At 34.2% G+C, this 19,136-nt stretch overlaps 3 protein-coding genes across 5 annotated transcripts in view; 1 reads left to right on the forward strand and 2 right to left on the reverse strand.

Moving 5' to 3' along the window:
* The window catches only part of LOC129807698 (uncharacterized), a 33,807-nt gene extending 16,496 nt beyond the window's left edge, over positions 1-17,311 (forward strand). Inside the window, exons 2-7 of one of the 2 annotated variants that reach the window (XM_055857146.1) lie at positions 1,736-2,399; positions 5,677-5,786; positions 12,692-12,857; positions 12,928-13,023; positions 16,639-16,728; positions 16,792-17,311. In XM_055857146.1, coding sequence (XP_055713121.1) covers positions 1,749-2,399; positions 5,677-5,786; positions 12,692-12,857; positions 12,928-13,023; positions 16,639-16,728; positions 16,792-17,061 — 1,383 coding nt within the window. In that variant the 5' untranslated portion in view covers positions 1,736-1,748 and the 3' untranslated portion in view covers positions 17,062-17,311. Of the gene's footprint in view, positions 1-1,735; positions 2,412-5,676; positions 5,787-12,691; positions 12,858-12,927; positions 13,024-16,638; positions 16,729-16,791 lie in introns of both variants that reach the window. The other variant, XM_055857145.1, reaches the window with a different exon arrangement.
* Positions 1-19,136, reverse strand: part of LOC129807695 (nuclear pore complex protein Nup93-1) — a 90,872-nt gene that overhangs the window by 44,419 nt on the left and 27,317 nt on the right. The gene's annotated exons all lie outside the window — the stretch shown is intronic.
* LOC129807697 (protein phosphatase 1H) lies at positions 5,510-12,581 on the reverse strand. Of its 2 annotated transcripts, XM_055857144.1 has the most exons (2): positions 12,281-12,573; positions 5,510-12,166 (listed from the first exon to the last, which is right to left on the reverse strand). In XM_055857144.1, exons 1-2 carry the CDS (start codon positions 12,314-12,316, stop codon positions 10,610-10,612), a joined length of 1,593 nt encoding a protein of 530 aa, XP_055713119.1. In that variant the 5' UTR covers positions 12,317-12,573; the 3' UTR covers positions 5,510-10,609. The 2 variants fall into 2 exon arrangements, with proteins under 2 accessions (XP_055713119.1, XP_055713118.1); XM_055857143.1 differs by having other exon boundaries at positions 5,510-12,581.

Here is a 19,136-nt window from a genome sequence, read left to right on the forward strand (position 1 = left end):
AACACTAAATATTTAATTCAAATCTTTAAGAATAATGCCCAACGCACAATCAGTTTTGTTTAGTCAACATGTTTTTGATATTTCAATGAGAGTGAGTGAGATCTAGATCTAGTCATCTCGTTCATACTCAGCGGAAATTTTGAAAATATGTTTACAAACAAAAGTTATTGTGCGCTAGTCATAAAAAAGAAGAGAGAGAGAGAGACTTGAGTTTTAATATATAAAATTAAAAAACAAGTTTTTTACTAAATCAACTGTGGCTACATTGGTAGCATAACCAATTTATTTTTCATGCCTAATCTTATATAATTTTAAATCTTTATCCTTTATGAAACTGCCTATAAAAGCATTTAGCTTCATGGTATTTTAAACGAATTTGCATAAAATTTCTTATATTATTTATTAGCAAAAGGTTAAATAAAATAAGAAATATTTCATGCCTAAAAAACAGATTTTGGAAAGTGAAAAATTAAAAAAAAAAAAACAAGTAATTAAAAAGTATAAAAGCTCAAAAATTATTCTTTTTGGTCAGTAAATAACTTTACATTTCTCAGAAAATAAATTTAATTAATAAAATTAGATTAGTTTTTGAATAAAATAGAATTTTCATCTTTTTCTTTTATCCTAATATTCTGGCGATTACTTTTGTCTGTAATCTTATTTATTATTTATTTAAAGTATACTAAACAAATGCCTTCAAAATACTAAACAAATGTTCATTCCTTGGAATAATATGATTTTTTTTTGTATTTCGTAAGAGATTTACACTAAATTATCACGGAATTATCAACAAATGATAATAAGCCAACTAATATTTAATAAAAATGTGTAAGTCTCTTAGGAAAACTAAAAAAAATCACATTATTCGAAGGCATGAACGTTCGAAGGGTGAGTACTTTCCCCTACTAGTAAACGTACGACTTTTTCGGAAAAAAGTAATATTTTTTAAATAAACGAAATTTTAAGCGAGACAGAATGTTCATAAAACTGAATTCTTTGAAAAAGAATCAACAGGAATTGAAAAAAAATGATAATTTCTCACGTGAAAACGATAAGATCAGTGTTATTTGTAGTGTTTTATTCCTTTAATGATTTCTAATTATTTTGCATTTGTTCAGCAGTTTCATCTAATTCCCATCAATATGGATCGTTTTTGAATAATTTAACAGATCTTCGTTCTGCTATTTATAATTGCTTTTTCGACATAATAAATTAACTTATTGTTTAAGAAAATTGCTGCTGTGTACTGTTCAAAGTCCCTGTATTTTGCAATTAACAAAAAATTGATAATACGACATTCATTGAAGCAATTAATAAAGTTTTACAAACAACCGTTTTCATTAGGGATTTTCAATTAGAATTGAATTAATCTTCCTCGGATTCGAATTCTTACAAGTTCAGTAACCTTTTAAGTACAAAAACTATCAGTTTAACGAACATGTTGCAAACGTAAATCCTGAATAATTAATCAAAGGCTACAATTTCAGTCGATACTCTCAATATAACGGGCAAATGCTGATTAAACATTGGATTATATCTTTGGTGATTTTCTATTGACTTTTGAAGAAGTTTCATCAGTGCAGATGAAAGTTAAAGAGTGTTATTTACAGTTAGCATTTTCTCTGTTTCGGCCAATTATTCTCCCGCGAGAAGTTAATCCGCATTTTGCTTTCAAATGAGAAATTGATAGTTGGGGCCTTTAATTAACAATCATAATTCTTTGTCGGATTTATAGCTAACCATCTGCAATGGAGGAACCAATTCCGGCAAATGTGAAGATTGACATGGATGTAGAACCCAAAGATATGCTGACGGCCAAGATGACTGTCGAGACTGTGGTTCCTCATCCTACAGATCCAGCTCCTATCTTCCCTGACCAGACCAGTACAAATAACACAAATGGGCGTAGAGGGAGTTTAGCTCATTCCTCCCAAGCTTCTATCATTAGCAATGATAACAAATCCAGTCACCTGTACTCCGCTCCAGATCTTCTCACATCGCCGGAAAAGAAAGATTCCGCCCAGACGGAAGAGGAACGAGTGGAGGAGAGTGATCAGAGAGAAGGACATTTGAGGAAGATGGCCGAATCCCTAATGGCAGCGACAAAAGATCCTGCGAAGAGGAGATTCTCCGCAGGAGTTATTCTAGGCATCACTCAGCTCATTCTCAGTGTTGCCCTCTCAGCCCTGGGAGGTCTCCTGATCGCCAGGGATGCTTCCCTCTCGTCCTGTGGCTCAGGACTCTGGGCAGCAGCAATTGCAGCCATAGCTGGTGCTTTTGGAGCCATGGGACAGCGAGCCAGAACGGGATTTCTGGCTGCCAGTCTCATTTGCGTAGCTTCCAGCACTCTGGCGATGGCTTTTACGGGAATTGGAGTGGTCAGGGATTCACAGCAAAAGGTAAGACTAAAGGTATGACTGAAATATTTTACTTCTTGAGAGAGAAAGTAGTTTGAGACATTTTATCTCAGAGGTCATCTCTGCAAAGTCCACTTAGAAATTAAGTACTTGAGTGGCAGAGGGGTCAAAATCTCTAAAAAGAGTTCAGATTCAGAATTTCAATTGAAATGCTGCTGGAATTAATTTAAATCTATTACTCGTAAATTATTCTCTATACACTCAGAAAAAACGTTGTAAATAGAAGGAATTAAAAAGATTAATATTACCAACAGAGTTCAAGTAAACTCAAGAGCTTGATCTTCGAGAATATAGGGTCGAAGGAATACCTCTTCGACAGGGAACCCCTATTGACACTTTTATCAAAATGTTGGAATTTATTTAGCATATATAATAAAATGTAAATAGTATGATGTTTTTTTTCCTGTAGTATAGGGGAGACTGGGGCAAAGTCACAAAACGAATATTTTATTTTTTTTTACAAGATACTCGAGCGCTTCAAAAATTTCTACCGGTCAACAACTTTGTGAAAATAATTTTCCTCTATTTTGCAAGGAAATACGTTTATCGAGCCAATTTCTAAAAGGTAATTTTGTGACTATTCTCAAAAATGCTGGGGCAAATAGTACCAGACATGGGGTATTATCATATTTTGATTCGCTTCATTACAGGCTTCCGTAAATTTGAAAAAATGCCTAGAGGACATATTTTCATAAAAAATTATTCATCTACACTTTAGTAAAACACCGTTTTCTCTACGAGAAAAGTAGGAAAACGAGAAAAGCGCTTTTCAAACTATTTTAGAAAAAAACACACAAAAGATTGTAGGGGAAAGTGCTCTTCCTTCGAACGTTCATGCCTTCGAATAATGTGAATTTTCTTTTATTTTTCCTAAGAGATTTGACTTTATTATCACAAAATTATTAATAATCGATAATAAGCTTACTAATATTTAATAGAAATGTGTAAATCTATCGGACAAACTTCAAGAAAATTCACATAATTCGAAAGCATGAGCGTTCGAAGGGAGTACTTTCCCCTAAATCTTTTGACCAATGCAAACAACAAACAACGAGATATGATAATGACGTTTCTTTTCGCCGTGAGACATCAGAAATTGCTTCCCTTTTTTATTACTTTTGCTCTATACCTTTTGTTACTTTTTACCCCAAGTGGCCATTTTTAATAAAAGGATTTCTGGAGTAAAGAACTTTTGTGAAATTCTAAAATAGATAGCGGATTCGTATTCAAAGAATCCAAATTACTTAGAAAATATTCACCAGTCAGTGCATCAATTTTGGAAAATAAGTAGGTAATAATTTTTATCTTCTGCAAGGAAACTATTTCAAAAATAGGGCTAAAAATTTCAGTATTTTTTATATTCTAATTTCCTTGTTTAGATACTTACGACATTGAAGAAGGTCTATGGAGGCTATCTATAGAAAAAAATTGAGCTGCTACCTTTTTTACTTTGGCAGATATTGAATTTTGAATTTTTTGATTTGTGACTTTTTGCCCCAGTCTCCCCTACTTATTCCTATAAAGAGAAATGTTCGAATTTCATACGCCCAATGGTACAGAGTAAGGTATCAATATGTTCTACCAGGAGTTCTTAAAATGTCAATAGGTCTTCCGTTCACCCTATAGCCTGTAAAATTTGACAATAAAGATTTATCCCATACTCGCATACTGTTATACGCTGAGGGCTTAGAATCATTGGTTTTAGAGCTCCTTTGCATAGATTTCCTTTACCTAATCCTTTACCACGACATTCTAATGTTCTCCAGTATAATCATAATTTGATTTCTAAATAATTATTTGCTTAGGCTTAAAATAATCTTAAAAAAAGGATAAGAGTACGTTCGCAAGGATATTGTCAGGTTTTATAGGTTATTTTACTTTGAGGTTATCTCAAAACGTAAACTTTTCTACGTATTTCTTCCAATAAAAACATAAATTGACTTATAAATAATTATTTTTAGCTAATTGTTATCTTGAAAACCAGGATGAAAATTAATTTCGCAAAGGTATTCGAAGGTTTTTCAAGTATTTGAGGTTTTTTTTTATAAATGCACCCTCTATTTCCAACATAACCATTTTCTCTATTATTTTGTTTTTCAATAAAAACACATAGGACGTCTAAATACTTAACAGAGACCCTCAGAGCACATAGGGCCTATCGTATATGCATTTTCTTATTAAAATAAATATCCTTGATTATTTGAATTAACTGCAGACATTTAAGAAGCTTTTAGAAAAACTTTACTAAACGCTGATAAATATTTCTAAGAGATTTTTTAATTAAAGACATTGCGGTTTTTGTAACCCTCTTAAAAAGCATTAAAGCATTATATTTATTCACATGTTAAATTAAATTTTTGATCTTATAAATACTTAAGTCCCTTCAACCTCTCTAATTGGTTTTAGCTCTAAAATTTTGAGAACAGTAAAGTGCTAAAAAAAAACATGTTTATTTTTCATTAAGATTAGCACCATATCGCATTATAATGCTATTCCAAAGAAAAATGCAAAAGGGAAATCTTTGTCTTGAATCAGAAGCAGCCAAAATTCCGAAAACCAAAATCCTGAAAGGCAAAATCCCGAAAGCCAATATCTGGAATTTTCAAAATCCTGAAAGGGATGAAATTATGGAGGATAATGTGTAGAATGATAGACACAGTGAATTTCTCTTTACCTCCAGTAAATCGAAGCGCAATCGTGGGAGTAGCTATGACACTTTTAAGAATTCGGGCTTTTGGCTTTCTGGATTTTGGCCCATTCGGGTTTTGGTTTTCAGGATTTTTACCGGGAACCGCCTTGAACATTTTTTAGCACTTTACTGTTCTCAAGTGCTTATGCATTATCGACTTTTCTTAGTGTCGGTTCTTGTCTCGACTGTTTTCCCTAAGCCCTAGCCGTGTTCTAAAACGACCAAACAGTCATGACAGGAACCATCGGAACCATCACAAAGAAAAGTCGATAATGCAGAAGCGATTGAGAACAGTGTGCTAAAAACTTTACAGGAATATGATTTCCCATTTTCATTTTTCATTAGAATAGCACTACTAAGCTGTAAAAAAAGTGAAGGGAAATAGGAATAAATAAAACAACAAGATTTAGATTAAAATATAAGTCCAGAAAATTTATTAATCTTCTTGACTATAAGATTTTTTACACAGACTCTTTGCGACTCTCGAAAAAAAAAGTCTCTTACTGCAGATTTGATTATTTCGTCTATTAAAACTATTAACTCCATTTTCTGAAACTCTGAATTTTTAAGGACATGTCGAATGCCGTTAGTGCAGGATCAGGCCTGTTGTTCGCCCTGGCTCTCCATTTCCTCATTAGTGCTGCATCAGTGTACTATTCTGCCCTCAAACTCTGTCTCAGGTGAGTCTTTGACGGTAATTTGCGTGAGTTCTTTTAATTGTTTCACCGCTACTTAGTTAAATAGTGCATTTACATGTTTTTCTCTCTTTACTTATATCTCCCTAATGTCTCTATCTATAAATCATTTTCATCTTTCTCACTAATTTTCATTTTGAGAATATTTTATTCTTCAACTCGTTTTATTCTAAATGTTTAAATTTTCATCTTTATAATTTATTCTTTTTTGGTGAGGTTCTGGATTTATTTCATTTGAATATTTCTTGCCCATAAAATTGCACTTCCTGATATTGAGGTTTCTCGTTAAAATTCTTGGAATGTCACTATATTATTTGTAAGATAGAACCAAAAAATTCTTCCACGTGTTGTAAGATTTATTTAAAATATTACTATTTCCTATTGTTCTCTGTGCCGTTGAATTTGTGTGTAAAACTCAATATATTTCCTGAATAAATCACCTCAATATCTCTTAGTTCTACTTAGATACACTTTATCAAATCCACTGGCTTGGCAGATCCATGCGAGAAATGATATAGCAGTAATCTTTCTAATTTCTTTTGTGTGAAATATATTTTTAAATAAGTAAAAACGTTTCTAACTAATTAAATTAAATAAATAACTTTAACTTATAATAATGATAATAATGGTCAAATTTTAGAATAAAAGCCATATTACACTTGGAATATTTATTATTTTTAGTTTTTTTGTGGAAATAATTTAAAAAGTGTAATTTTAGGATAATAAATAATGCAAATTGGCAGTAAAAATCAAATTTGATCAGCAAAATTCCTTACAATTTTATCCTTTAAGGACGATAGGGACACCGGTGTTCCAAAAAACTTTTGTTCCTACGGCCTTTTAAAGTTATGATTTGCTATAAGAAGTCAGAAATAGTGATTTTTTGACCCCGAATTTTTGGTCCTGTCGTCTCTAGGGCTAAAGAGCGCCTCGGATTGAGATAAACCTTAGTCAAAAGTGAAATTAAGATTCCAAAGATTTCAATAATTTCGAAAATAATGCTTTTTTGACTTTTCGCGAATTTTGCACCATGATTTGGGATAAATCTTTACAAAGATTTATATCCTTAAATCGTATTTTAAAAGGCGTTGCACCATCTTCGATAAATCCCTCAATTCGGACAAAAATAAAGCTTAGTAATTTAAAATAGTAATTTAAGTTAAATAATAATTATACTACTAGCATATCTGCCATGTTTTATCTGTCTTTCTCTTGGTCTTTCAATGAAACCGAAATTTAAATTGTATTTTCGTCGGTGTAATTGAAATCTTTTTATTCCTGCAGATATTCTAAAGTCTAAAGCAACCCTAGCGGTCTTCATACTAGAGGTTTAGCCTAGTTCCCGAAGGTCTCAAAATCCTAAATAGCGAGCAATTTCATTGCTTTTTGAGAGCCTAATAAGTCATTTATTTTTAATAAATCCAATCCTAAGTTAAATTTTTCCAAAAAATGTGATTGATAAAAAATTAGAGCAATTAAGCCATATAGCTAAGCCTTAGGTCTGAAGCCGGTATAAGCGATGAATTGTGCTTTGACATTTGTCAAACTTCTGAAATTTGACAAACAAAAATAATTAAAATGCATGCCTGCTACTCTTCTACTTAATTGTAAAGAAAATGGAGAAAATCAAGGTTTGCGTATAGAAGAAAGTCCTTAAATGTGTCGTGAAGATGGCGCGGTAAGCGACTGTCAGGCGAATAGTTCTGAATCCGAATTGTTACCCGAATTTATACGAGATCATGGCTGGTTTAATACTCGCAAATTTCGTGGTATAATTTACGAATTCACACTGCTGTCTTATATTCCTGTAGAAAATACATTTATTTGCGAGTACGTTAGGGATTGACATTGTTACAAAATTCAAATGTCAGATCTTTTTCTAAGACCGTTCAATTACGTAAATTGAACTAATATTTTTCTTCAATATAGTACAGTTCTTGAAATACGAACATTTAACGTAAAGATGACATTTCCCGCTCCTCAAATCTAAACCATATTTTCAAAAATGTTACGAAATTCACATGAAATGCACTTAAAATAAATCAAGAAAAATAAGTTTAGACATTTTATCATTGTAATTTTTTTTGTTAAATAAATGGAATTTGTGGAGAAAATTCTGATAATGCGGTGATAATAAGGAAGCACCGGAGGAAAATGGCTCTAATTCAGGCTTCACGGAAAACTTTCTTCGCATAACCTCAATTTTTACATTTTGAGTTCAACTGTCGTTCATAAGACCCTAGCGGTATTTACAGTAGAGTCCTCTGAATGCTTGGAGGGTATGAATCTTCACACATTATAAGTCCCTAACGAGTACCGAAAGCTAACGGATTTCAATTTTCACTGATTTGCATTATGTGTAATATAATAAACTTTGTAATGTTAGACCGGTTAGACCACATAGCAAATCTAAGAAATTGAATAAATAACCCAACTGGCCGAGTTTAGAAACCGGCCGACTACAAGACACTCTACATGAAGCATTTTCAGCTAAATTCTGCTAACCCTAAAGCGACACTAGCGACGACGACCACAGTACCATTTCTATATATTTTGTTCAAGAGCTTCTGACTGGTCAGCATATTTTTGCTGATCGACTCATCAAAAATATGCCGGAAACGCTGCTTTTTTTCAGCTAATTGTGCTCAGTAGGTCCAAAAGATATTTTCAAAAATAAAAAAATAAATGAAATTTTGTGTGAGATTAAATCGTACTTTGAATCAAATGCCCATACGTACATTCTCAGAAATGTTAGGACTGATTTACTTGGTTTTCATTTTATGCAATCATAATGGATGTAAATATTCAGAATGCAGCACTGAAATATGATTTCAATCATCCACCAAGTTAAATCCAGTTTTTCAACATAACCCCACAATTGACAATTAGATTCAACCGTTATTGTTCGAATTTGAGTGATTCCGATTTTGAGACTCTGCTGCATTCATTTTCTTGAAGAATTCTAACCTTAATTAAATTTTCCTCAATCCAAAAGAAATCCAGTTAATAAAATTCGTAAGGTTTTAAATGAATTTAAAATAAAAATTATACAAGGGATAGTGGGGCAGTTTCAAGCAACCCAATTTTACTTTTTTGAACTAACTTTGCAAAATAAAACTGAACTATTTTAAAGATATCTGTATCAGTTCTCGATAATGATGATTCTAAGAACATTTTCTAAAGTAATACATGCACGAAACTGCCCCACCTTCTCGACGACTCAGAATATAAGTCGAACAACTCGATTTATTTTTACAAAAATCGTTTTATTCGCTTTTTGGATTACTTGAAAGATAATTATTTTCAAGGTTAATAGATTTTAAATCTCAAAAATCCTATATTCTGCATATAAAATCTCAGCTTCAAATCGCTCTTTTGTAAAATTTGCCTAGGGTAAATGTTCTAATTCAAAACCATTTCCAGACGCTTTAACTTTGACAGAAGATTCAACACATTAAGTTCATATTTTTCTGTAGAGAATTACATAAATTTGCTCCTTGACTCTTCTAGAATGTTACTGTTTAATGAAAATTCTTTAAATATAATTTGAAAACTTCTTAAATACAAGAAAAAACGCGAGTGCAAAATGCTTCTATTGGACACAAATTAATCCAAATGGAGACAAGGGAAAGTTTCTAATTGGAGATAAACAGTGTACGTGGAACCGCGACGAAAGGCTTCCAAAACCTTGTTGAGTTGCTCCTCAGTGCAGGATTTGTTCGTATTCCTGGTCTTTTCTCCTTTCCCATCAAAGATAATAAGAAAATCTCTCTAAAAAAATCATATTTCCGGGGTTTCCTATTGAAGCATTTGTAGACACTTCAGAAAAACCCTTTTTGTTCACGAAATAGGTAATTATTTCATTTGAAAACTTCACGTACCATTAACAATAAAGATAAGCACTTAATTTAACTAAAATTAGACAAAAATATGACATAAATGTTGAACAAAACGAATAAACAATAGTCACTCTATTGTGTTTTTCATTTGGAAACATGGTCGATCGATGAAAAATTTGATGGTGAAAAGGTACACTTTTAATTTTTCTGAGAAATTAATAAATTAAAATTTATGAATATGAATGGATTTTCGCTTTATTTGGAGCAAAATAAATAAACTAAATAACTAAATAATGAAACTGTGTTATAGAAAATATATAAATATAGCAATTTAGTACTGTATTTATAGTAAAAACAGTGACGTTTCCATTTGGAGTAGTGAAACATTTCCATTTGGAGCCGGTTTTGAATTAGCTTAATTTACCCTACTGCGAGTTATTCGTTTCTTATTCTGAGCGGTCGTTAGTTCTTTATTCTGAAAACAAAAAATTGCAAATAATTTTTTCGCATTGAAAAATTAATCATTTATTAAAAACAATCTTTAACAAATGAAATAAATAAATAAATTCAAATGATTTTCTTCCCTTTTGAAAAGAAATCCTTGGTTTCGAGTTCGAATTTCGATAAGCTCGAGTGCTTACAATTTTTTTTAAAGAATAATATAAACAATGAAAGCTTTTTTTTATTATGAGCTACGTTTTTTGAAAGTGCTTCTTAAATTAATTGCTAAAATACATAGAAATTTTACATTGTCAAAAATAAAATAACTGCGCTAACATTTCTCACATGGAACTGCAGTAATATTCATTGAAAATGAAAAAAACAAATTGGAAATGTGCCAATAAGTTAATAGATTTGATCGCTACAGAGTCGCTATGTCTGACCTTCTCTAAAACATCACATTTTGGGATTAAGAAATGCAGGTGATTTCGCGGGAATTTAGAAGCTCTGCTGGAAATTGCCTAAATTTCACGTGGTAGATTGTGCCTCAATGGCTTCCTCCACGAATGTGTCCAGTTTATCGAGGGTCTGGCCATTTGTGTGCTCCTGGACAGTTTCTTCTTCCTTGCCATTTTCGAAGAATCCATTGAGATCCACATCATTGCTGGACTCTTCGGTGTCGGTGTCCGTGAGGGGAATCTTTGCCTCCTGGGCACGTTCGCGCTCAAAGCACGCCTTTTCCCACTCCAGGAACTCCACGTAATACTGATACACGGGAATCACGAGGACTGAGATGTCATCGACCGTGGCAGCGGCTTTGCTATCCGCCAGACGCCAATGCCCGGACTCATTGACCCTTCCCCGGGATTTAGCCACAAGTTCCTGCGCTACCATCGTATATCGATGCTTCTCAGTCGGATACTTTCCCAGAGTCTGAAATACTGTCCGGGAAACTGTTTCTGAATCTGCCACATCCCATAGTCCATCTGTAGCCATTACCAGGATCCCATAGTCTCCGTCTTCATTGTCATCGCCGGGAATGGAAATGACCTTGGTGAGATCACGATAAGTCACTTCCGGATGCGGTGACAGGAAGGGCTTAATGGGCTGATTGCTTCCTATGGCTCGCAAATCGTGATCTCCAAAGCCCCTGGTCACCCCAATTGTCCCCAGGAGCCTACTCCTCTTGCCCTCTCCCGTCACAATGGGCATCTTGAGGTCTTCCCTGGTCAGTGTCTTGTACGCCCAACCCTTCATGGTGCCCTGCCTATAGAGAATCCTCGTTCCCAGATCCTTAGTCATTGGCTTTTTGGCGTACTCCATTGCAATGTACTCGCCACCCATGAAGCTGGGATTGAGCTTAGCTGTGGACAGGAGTCTCGATCTCTCCGTGTCCGGAGTGTGATCGTGCGAAAAGGGAATGGGGAAGATGCGAAAAGTCTTATTCTCTTCCCCAGTTTCAATCTGGGCACCCTTGAGCTCATGCGGAACAATTTGGGCCTTCAGGAGATCCGTGGACACTCGCTGACAGAGAACTGCCCGCGAATCTCCTGCATTGGCCACAAACATCTTCCCAAAGATAAATAGGGCCGCCAGAGCTGTGCATCCACCAGCATTTCGATATTTATTCCTATCCTCAGCCAAAACGGCATCCATTTCGGCAAAAGCCGACTCCAGGGCACCAATTATCAATTCATCCTTGGACACACTCCGATGGAACAGGAGACTGTGTGGCAGGACCGTTTCGGAAGTGGCTGGAAGTCGTGGCATCAGTAAATCCAATACATCAACCAATTTCTCATGGAGAATATGATGGAATTGATTGGCAGCTGCCAGAGCAGCACCATACCCAGCATGACCATCAAAGATGCCAAAATAGGTATAGGGCAGATCTGGGAATTGCTTTGAGGGATGCGAGAGGATTTGTCGCTGAAAAGCCGCCTGATCCTCATTCCATTCCGATTTACCCGAATTCACGCATTCAGCATATCCCGTGGTCCAGGGCAGGGCGGAGATGTCTCTGGGCACAATGATGGGACGTACATTGTGATCAGCTGATGCCTTGAGCTCATCATGGGAGCTGAGCTGGAGAAAACACGGACGAGCATATGTAAATTTGTCCGGCAACCTCTGATGACCCTTCCCATGGTGATCAGGATGACCCTGAGGTGCCTGAATCATAGCCACTTCCGGACTCACCACAGTCAGGACACGATTCTTCAGTCTATTGAACATTTTCCAAGGGATTTTTTTTTGGTACAGCTGTGAATCCCCCTCTAAATCATCCCTCTTCTTGTCCTCAATACCCCAACGCGGATATCAGACACTTCCTCCACAAAAAAAACCCCACAAAATCACTTTCACAAACTCTTACTCTTCCTCTCTCTCTGCACACTGTAATCCTTCTATCAAATAATATCCCAAGAAATCTCTGCACACAAATCTTTTTCTTTTCACTTGCAATTCACTGAACACTGTGACAACAAAGCAAGAAAAATATTTTGACAGACCAAAAACCATCAGCGCCACCTAGTAGACAATTGCAAAACCACTCAAGTTCCACAAAGTATTAAAATTTTAAAATATATAACCTTGTAACGATTTCTGCAGACCTTCTCCGGCAGTTATCCTGGAGAACTCTGACCTGACTACCCTGACCCAGAAAAAAGTCGAAGACTACATCAAGTCTATCTCATCGGGATCCACAAGAAATGGTAGTACCATTGTCTTTCCCAATATGCTACACAGAAATATGATATCAGCTCTAAGTCAGAGTGTAAGTTTCAAGACAATAACTTTCGGAAAGCAGAAGAGATTTTCGATCATTTATTCCGATTTTTCCACAGGCAAACAGTGTTAGTGGCCGGGAAAATGTACAGAACTTCCATCCTCAACCTATTCAAGGACCCCCACCGGTTTATCTGGTTCCAGCAGGGGTTTCTGTAAGTATCTTTCGGCTTATGGGATTGATTCTACATTTTCGCAAATAGCCTTGCTAACACATTAAGTACTTACTAAGGACTTAATTAAGTACTTAATTTAGTACAACGCCTTAATGCGGTGTAGTAGTAGAACTAGATCAGAGGTGTGCAAGAACCGTTAAAAACCGAATAAACGTCAAAATAAGTTTGTTCTGGTAGCGTTTTGACCATTGATGTACATGTTTCATTTGACGTTTATTCGGTTTCAACGGTTCTTGCACGCTTCTGAACTAGATTCTTACCAAAATGAATGAAAATGAAGCCATCCAAAATTAATAGGGGGAGCTGGGGCTACTTTGAGCTGTGGGGCTAGATTGTTATACGACTTTTTTTTTGCCTATTTCTAAATGAAGCTGATTTACAATTATATTATTTAGATCCACAATTATTTTGTCTATCCAAATTTCACAACGTTAAAACCCAGTTTCCATTAGAAATATGCAAAAAAAAACGTATAGGGGAGACTGGGGCACATGTAAACATTTTCGATAGATGCGAATTTGAGGTGATTTTTCAAGAACACAGTGATTTTTTTAGAAAATCTTTCTTAGCTCATGTTTTACCCTTGGGTATAGGCAATTCATCGAGGGTAATGCGGATGCTGGAAAACAATTGAGTTTTCCATAAAAATAAAATTTGTTTCACTGTGCATTTTTCTCTTTTCACAAAATACCTGGGGTAGAAGTAAACACTTTCTGGGGAGGATGTAAACACCCTTTTTCCACCCTTGAAATTAACTTTGCACCACTTTCAAATATTTTAATTACAGTAGACTCTCTCTCAATCGGGAATATGGGGCAAAATACCATCCGGTTTAGCGATAGAATTAAGCGTCAAAGCCTTTGTAAATTCCACAAAAAGCGCTCAATTATAAAGAATCACGATAAAATAGGAAGAACTACAGCGAATTTGAGCGAATTAGCTTCATAATTAAACGTGAAAATTCTCAACAAAATTTGTCGCCCGATTGAAAAAGAGCCGATTGAGTGAGAGTCTACTGTACTTAAAAGATATATAACGAATGTTTATTTTTCAAAAAATCACTACACTTTTTACAAGGAACAATTAAAATAGCAAAAAAACTAAAAGCATGCAAATCAAAGACATTTTCAATGGATTTTCCCCATATTTTGATATCATGTGACTTCTTATTGAACACAGCCAACGAAAAATTTCCCACCATGAGATGCAGCTGTTAAACGAATGAAATGAAGATAAAGAAAAAAATATTTTGCCATTCATTCTACACTCGCGACATCTACAATTACGGGGAAATTGCCTGTTTACATCTACCCCAAATGCTGTTTGCAAAAGGATGTAGGAAAGAACTGATATTACTACATTTCGATTATTTTACACGTTTTTAATTTCCAGGTGGAAATCCAAATCGTCAAAATAATCGAAATATCAACATTTTCAGAAAAATGATTTTTATTTTTAAAGTATTAGGATTTTATTAACCAATTCATCTGTGGACATACATCCCCATGGTATCTATGAATGCTTATGGGTTTTGTCCTCTGGAGCAGAGGTGTGCAAGAACCGTTGAAACCGAATAAACGTCAAAATAAGTTTGCTCTGGTAGCGTTTTGACCATTTTGACCATTGACGACGTACATGTTTCATTTGACGTTTATTCGGTTTCAACGGTTCTTGCACGCCTCTGCTCTGGTCTGGAGTCTTAAAATGGTTGAAAAAGTCACAGTGTTTACAACTACCCCTGTTTATTACTCCAGTTCCCCCTAACAATGTAACCCCGCAGCTCAAAGTAGCCCCACCTCCCATTACATTTTAACTCTGTTTCGCAGGAGGTTATTATAATGCCAATTTAAAATTACTTTAGGCATAAACCTAAAATATTTCGCATATAATTTGAATTAATTAGACATCGAATTGAATCGAATTGAATTAATTAGACAAGCGACACGGCGCGCAAAATTTATTCAATAAAATTTATGAAATAAAAGCTTTTAGGGGACAGGGACAAGAGTTTAATTGATTAATTTAGTAAAATAAAGGTACTTATTATCATTAGTCATTGAAATTGATATAATGCATTTTTGAAAATTGTCGTAACTTCCAAGATCTCCATACATTGGAAGTTACGACTTAATAAACGATGGAAGTTAGGATAAAATATTATTATGTTTCTTCTAACCTCAGCCTTTAAATAATCTTATAAAGATTTTCTTGAGTTAGGGTAAAATCACATTGACGGTAAAATGCTCACCGTCACCGTCAGAGCCTCACCGTATTTCATTAATTTACGCATATTCATTGCAATTCTTATGCAAATTCTCAATTACCGTATTACCTTATCTTATACTCGGTGACACTAAGGTGAAAATAATATAAGAAAATTGAAGAAATAAACGCAAATGCAATAAACGGTGAGCAAAAAAACTGTACGAAAAACTGTAGCAAAAAAAAATTAGTTTTTTTTTGCTCACCGTTTATCGCATTTTCGTTTTATTTCTTCAATTTTCTTATACTATTTTCACCTAGTGCCACCAAGTATGAGATGAGGTAATACGCTAATTGAGAATTTGCATAACAATTGTAATAAAAATGCGTAAATTAACGAAATACGGTGAGCATTGTACTGTCAATGTGCCCTGAACCTACACTTTATTAGTGCCACTTTTATATTATTTTGACTCAAAAGTATCGCATTCGGGGCTCATTTTTAAGAAATATAAAGGTGAACTGAATATTTCGTCTCCTGAAAAGTTGTCAAAAGGAAGTTACGACAAATGATGATTTAACTGACGACATGATGAAGACAAATTGAACGATTCTGCTTACTTTATTAGCGATTTTAAATACTTCTATTGGTTTAACAAAAAAAACTCATTAAATCATAACATCAGAAAGTTTCTTTTTTGAGGTTAAGATAATTCAACATTTGAAGTTTTATGCAGTTTTGAAGCAAAAATTATTTTTGTGCTACCCCAGAATGCGAATTGCATTAGACATAACCTAAATTATTTCTGATACGGAGAAGTATAATTTAAATTAATAAGGGTTATGAAGGCAAGTTGAACGGTTTCATTTACTTTTATAGCGATATAAAACCCCCTCTATTTACTTAAAAAAAAGAGATCTTTAAATTGAAACATCAGAAAGTTGCTTGTTTGATTTTTTGAGGTTAGAATGATATGAGTTTGATACGATTATGAAGGGGAAATAATTCTGAAATGTTCAATTTGTTTGTCTATTTATGAAAATTAACTTCAAAATCCAATTTAGGAGCTTATATTTTTTAAAATATACCCTGGTTTTTTAGGTTAGATTTAATAAAACCACATAGCAACACTTTTACAAAACGTATCAATTATACCAGAAAGATCTCTTGTATTTTTAATGATAGAACTACAAAAGGCAGATAAGATTCTTATTAATTTTAAAACTACAAGATGTTTTCCATAAGCTCAGAAGGTCTCATATGCCACATAACCCTAAGTTTCTAAATAATATCAGTGCCTCATTAGGTTATTGGAAGCTGAAATCTCTTTAAAATTTATATTTTTCCTAATTTAAAATTTTCTAATCAAATTTTTCTCTTCCTAATTCTAGCCTCCAATTCCTCCCCCAGTAATGTACCCCTATTCTGTCCCCTATCCCCCAATGGCACCTCCCTACTTCGTACCTGAACAGCAGATAATGGTGAGAAACCAACATCTAATAACCCTAACCCTAAGTCAATGACCTAACCTAACTTTTTCTTAGGATAACCTCTACCGATGGCGATCAACGAGATCTTTAAGAAGTCGCGTGTCTGAGAGATCAAAATCCAGCAGACGCCGAAGTGAACCAAGAGAAGTAGCTAGTGATGCTGGAGTGGACAGGAAAGCCTTCCAGTACACTGGTCTCGATCGTGCCATCGCCAATAGTTTCCTGGTGCATCAGCAGAACAAGAGCAACAACTGCGATACGAGCAGAAGCGGAGGATCTCAGAGTACAGAATCAATGGCAAAGTGCTGCGATGTCGCCATGTAAACCTTTTTAAGATAGCCTACAACCATCTTTAGAGAATTCTTAGCTTTGGGGTGGATTTTTGTAAATTAGTGTAAATAACCTATACTTTGTAAAAAAAAAAAATTATTTGAAGAGTCAGTGAATTACCTTGATAGTTTTTTTCTTTGTGGACTTGCTACCATAACCAGCAATAGCTTAAAAATACTCGTTTTGTAAGATATTCTACCATTGAATGTTATGACTAAGAGCAATAAATGAATTTATGCATGTTCCTAAGTCTTTTGGAAACTTGGTGAAATGTTAAAAAGGTAAATTTTATTTATTTCTATTATTTGTTAAAAATATTTTTACAATAAATAAAAGTTTTACGTACTGTTGGCTTCTACAGACAAAAAAATTGCGTTTTCAAAATTTTCAATTCGAATAGGCGTGGTTAACCTCAAAATTTTCTAACACAAAAGTGAAGTTGGAATCTTTAATGTTTTGGAATAAAAATTTCCATTAGCAATTTCTTTATTTGATATCTTATTCTGCCTCTCATGAATTTGTGATAATGGGCGAAATTCACTTATTTGATAAAGCAGTTGTTCTATAATTTGAGGTTATGTATAATTTAACCTCGATAAAACAGTCATATCATTAAAAGAAATTTTTAAGTTTATTGTACCTTATATGCAATTTTCCCCTAGAATCGTTGCATTCCAGAATGAAACAAATACTCCTGAAACATGTTACATATCCAGGTTATTTGATTATATATGGGGTTAGCATTTAAAACATTTTATAACCTTTTAGTTCTTTTTTGCGTTAAAACAGTGAATGGAAATAACTTTTTCTACGAAGTTAGTAAAAAGATTGATAGTTTTATTCTCGTATCAGACAGAGAACTTATTCAACTATTTAAGGTTATGTATAACTTAACCTCAAAGGAAGTATGTAATGAATTTGTGTTTCATATCGCACCAGATTGATGCTGAGATACCACTAAATAAACACAGAAATAAAAAGAAGAGTTAATCTTTTATCTGTAGAAGTCAACAGTAAAGGATCAACACGTTAGTTCTCGTTGAGCATTTCTTTTTTTTTAATAGTTAAAATACCCTATCCACCCCCGGTAAGTTTTATTGTTCGTAGAATATTTTACTGTTCGAAGGGGCATTTTAGTGTTGAAAGAGAAATGTTACCGTTCAAAGGGAAATTTTACAATTCACAGAAAACTTTACTCTTTGTATGTAAGTAGGGGGAGGCTTTGAACTTTCGCATACAAAAATGATGTTCAAGTTCAGTGATTTTTTCTGACTACCATGCAAACTGTATGGATTCTCCAACTATGCCAAAAAAATGTCTTACTTATAAGGTTTATAATCCCACCAAACAAAATTCCAGGAAATCCTTAGATTTTCCTCCAGAGGAAAATGAAAATTTAATGGCGATTTATCCGATAGATGAATCAAGTTTCTATTATCGCACACGATTCACGCCATCATTGAACACCCCATTTTCACCGTAAATTTTGCACCGGACACTAAAAGTTGCACATCATTGTTTAAAGGGAACTCTAATCTACTTGATTAAACCATTTTTATATAGAATAAAACATTTTAATATCACTTTTTTGGAACTTTTCTGAGAGATGTTTTATTGACATTAAAAACCATTTTTTTGATTGGTTCTACGAGAATTTCACTCCGGAAACGGTTAAATCTGATGAATACTTTCTTAAAAAGTCCAAATATCACCAAATTTACACGAATCAATAAGTTTTTAAAGCTAAAAATTGACTAAAACTCTGCAAGCGAGAAGACCACACAAGATTCCACCATTCCTCCACGGAGCCGGATATGCACAAAAACGTTTGAATGCTCATCATTGAAGATTTCTCTGTTCCTGCAGCTGCAGGAATCGGGATTTAGCACAGATATTGAGCTTCAGCAGGTGAACAAGCTAAAATTTTCACAAAACAGCTTCTCACGGACAATTTCTTTCCTTTGTCATGCAAAACAACACAATAGTGAGGTTATGTCAAAGATTGTCAAAAAACCAGTTGTAAACTGTATGAGCTTATTGCAGATGTGATTCTTTCATTGCACATTCAG

Source organism: Phlebotomus papatasi, chromosome 3 (assembly GCF_024763615.1).
Source record: "Phlebotomus papatasi isolate M1 chromosome 3, Ppap_2.1, whole genome shotgun sequence".
NCBI lineage: Eukaryota > Metazoa > Arthropoda > Insecta > Diptera > Psychodidae > Phlebotomus > Phlebotomus papatasi.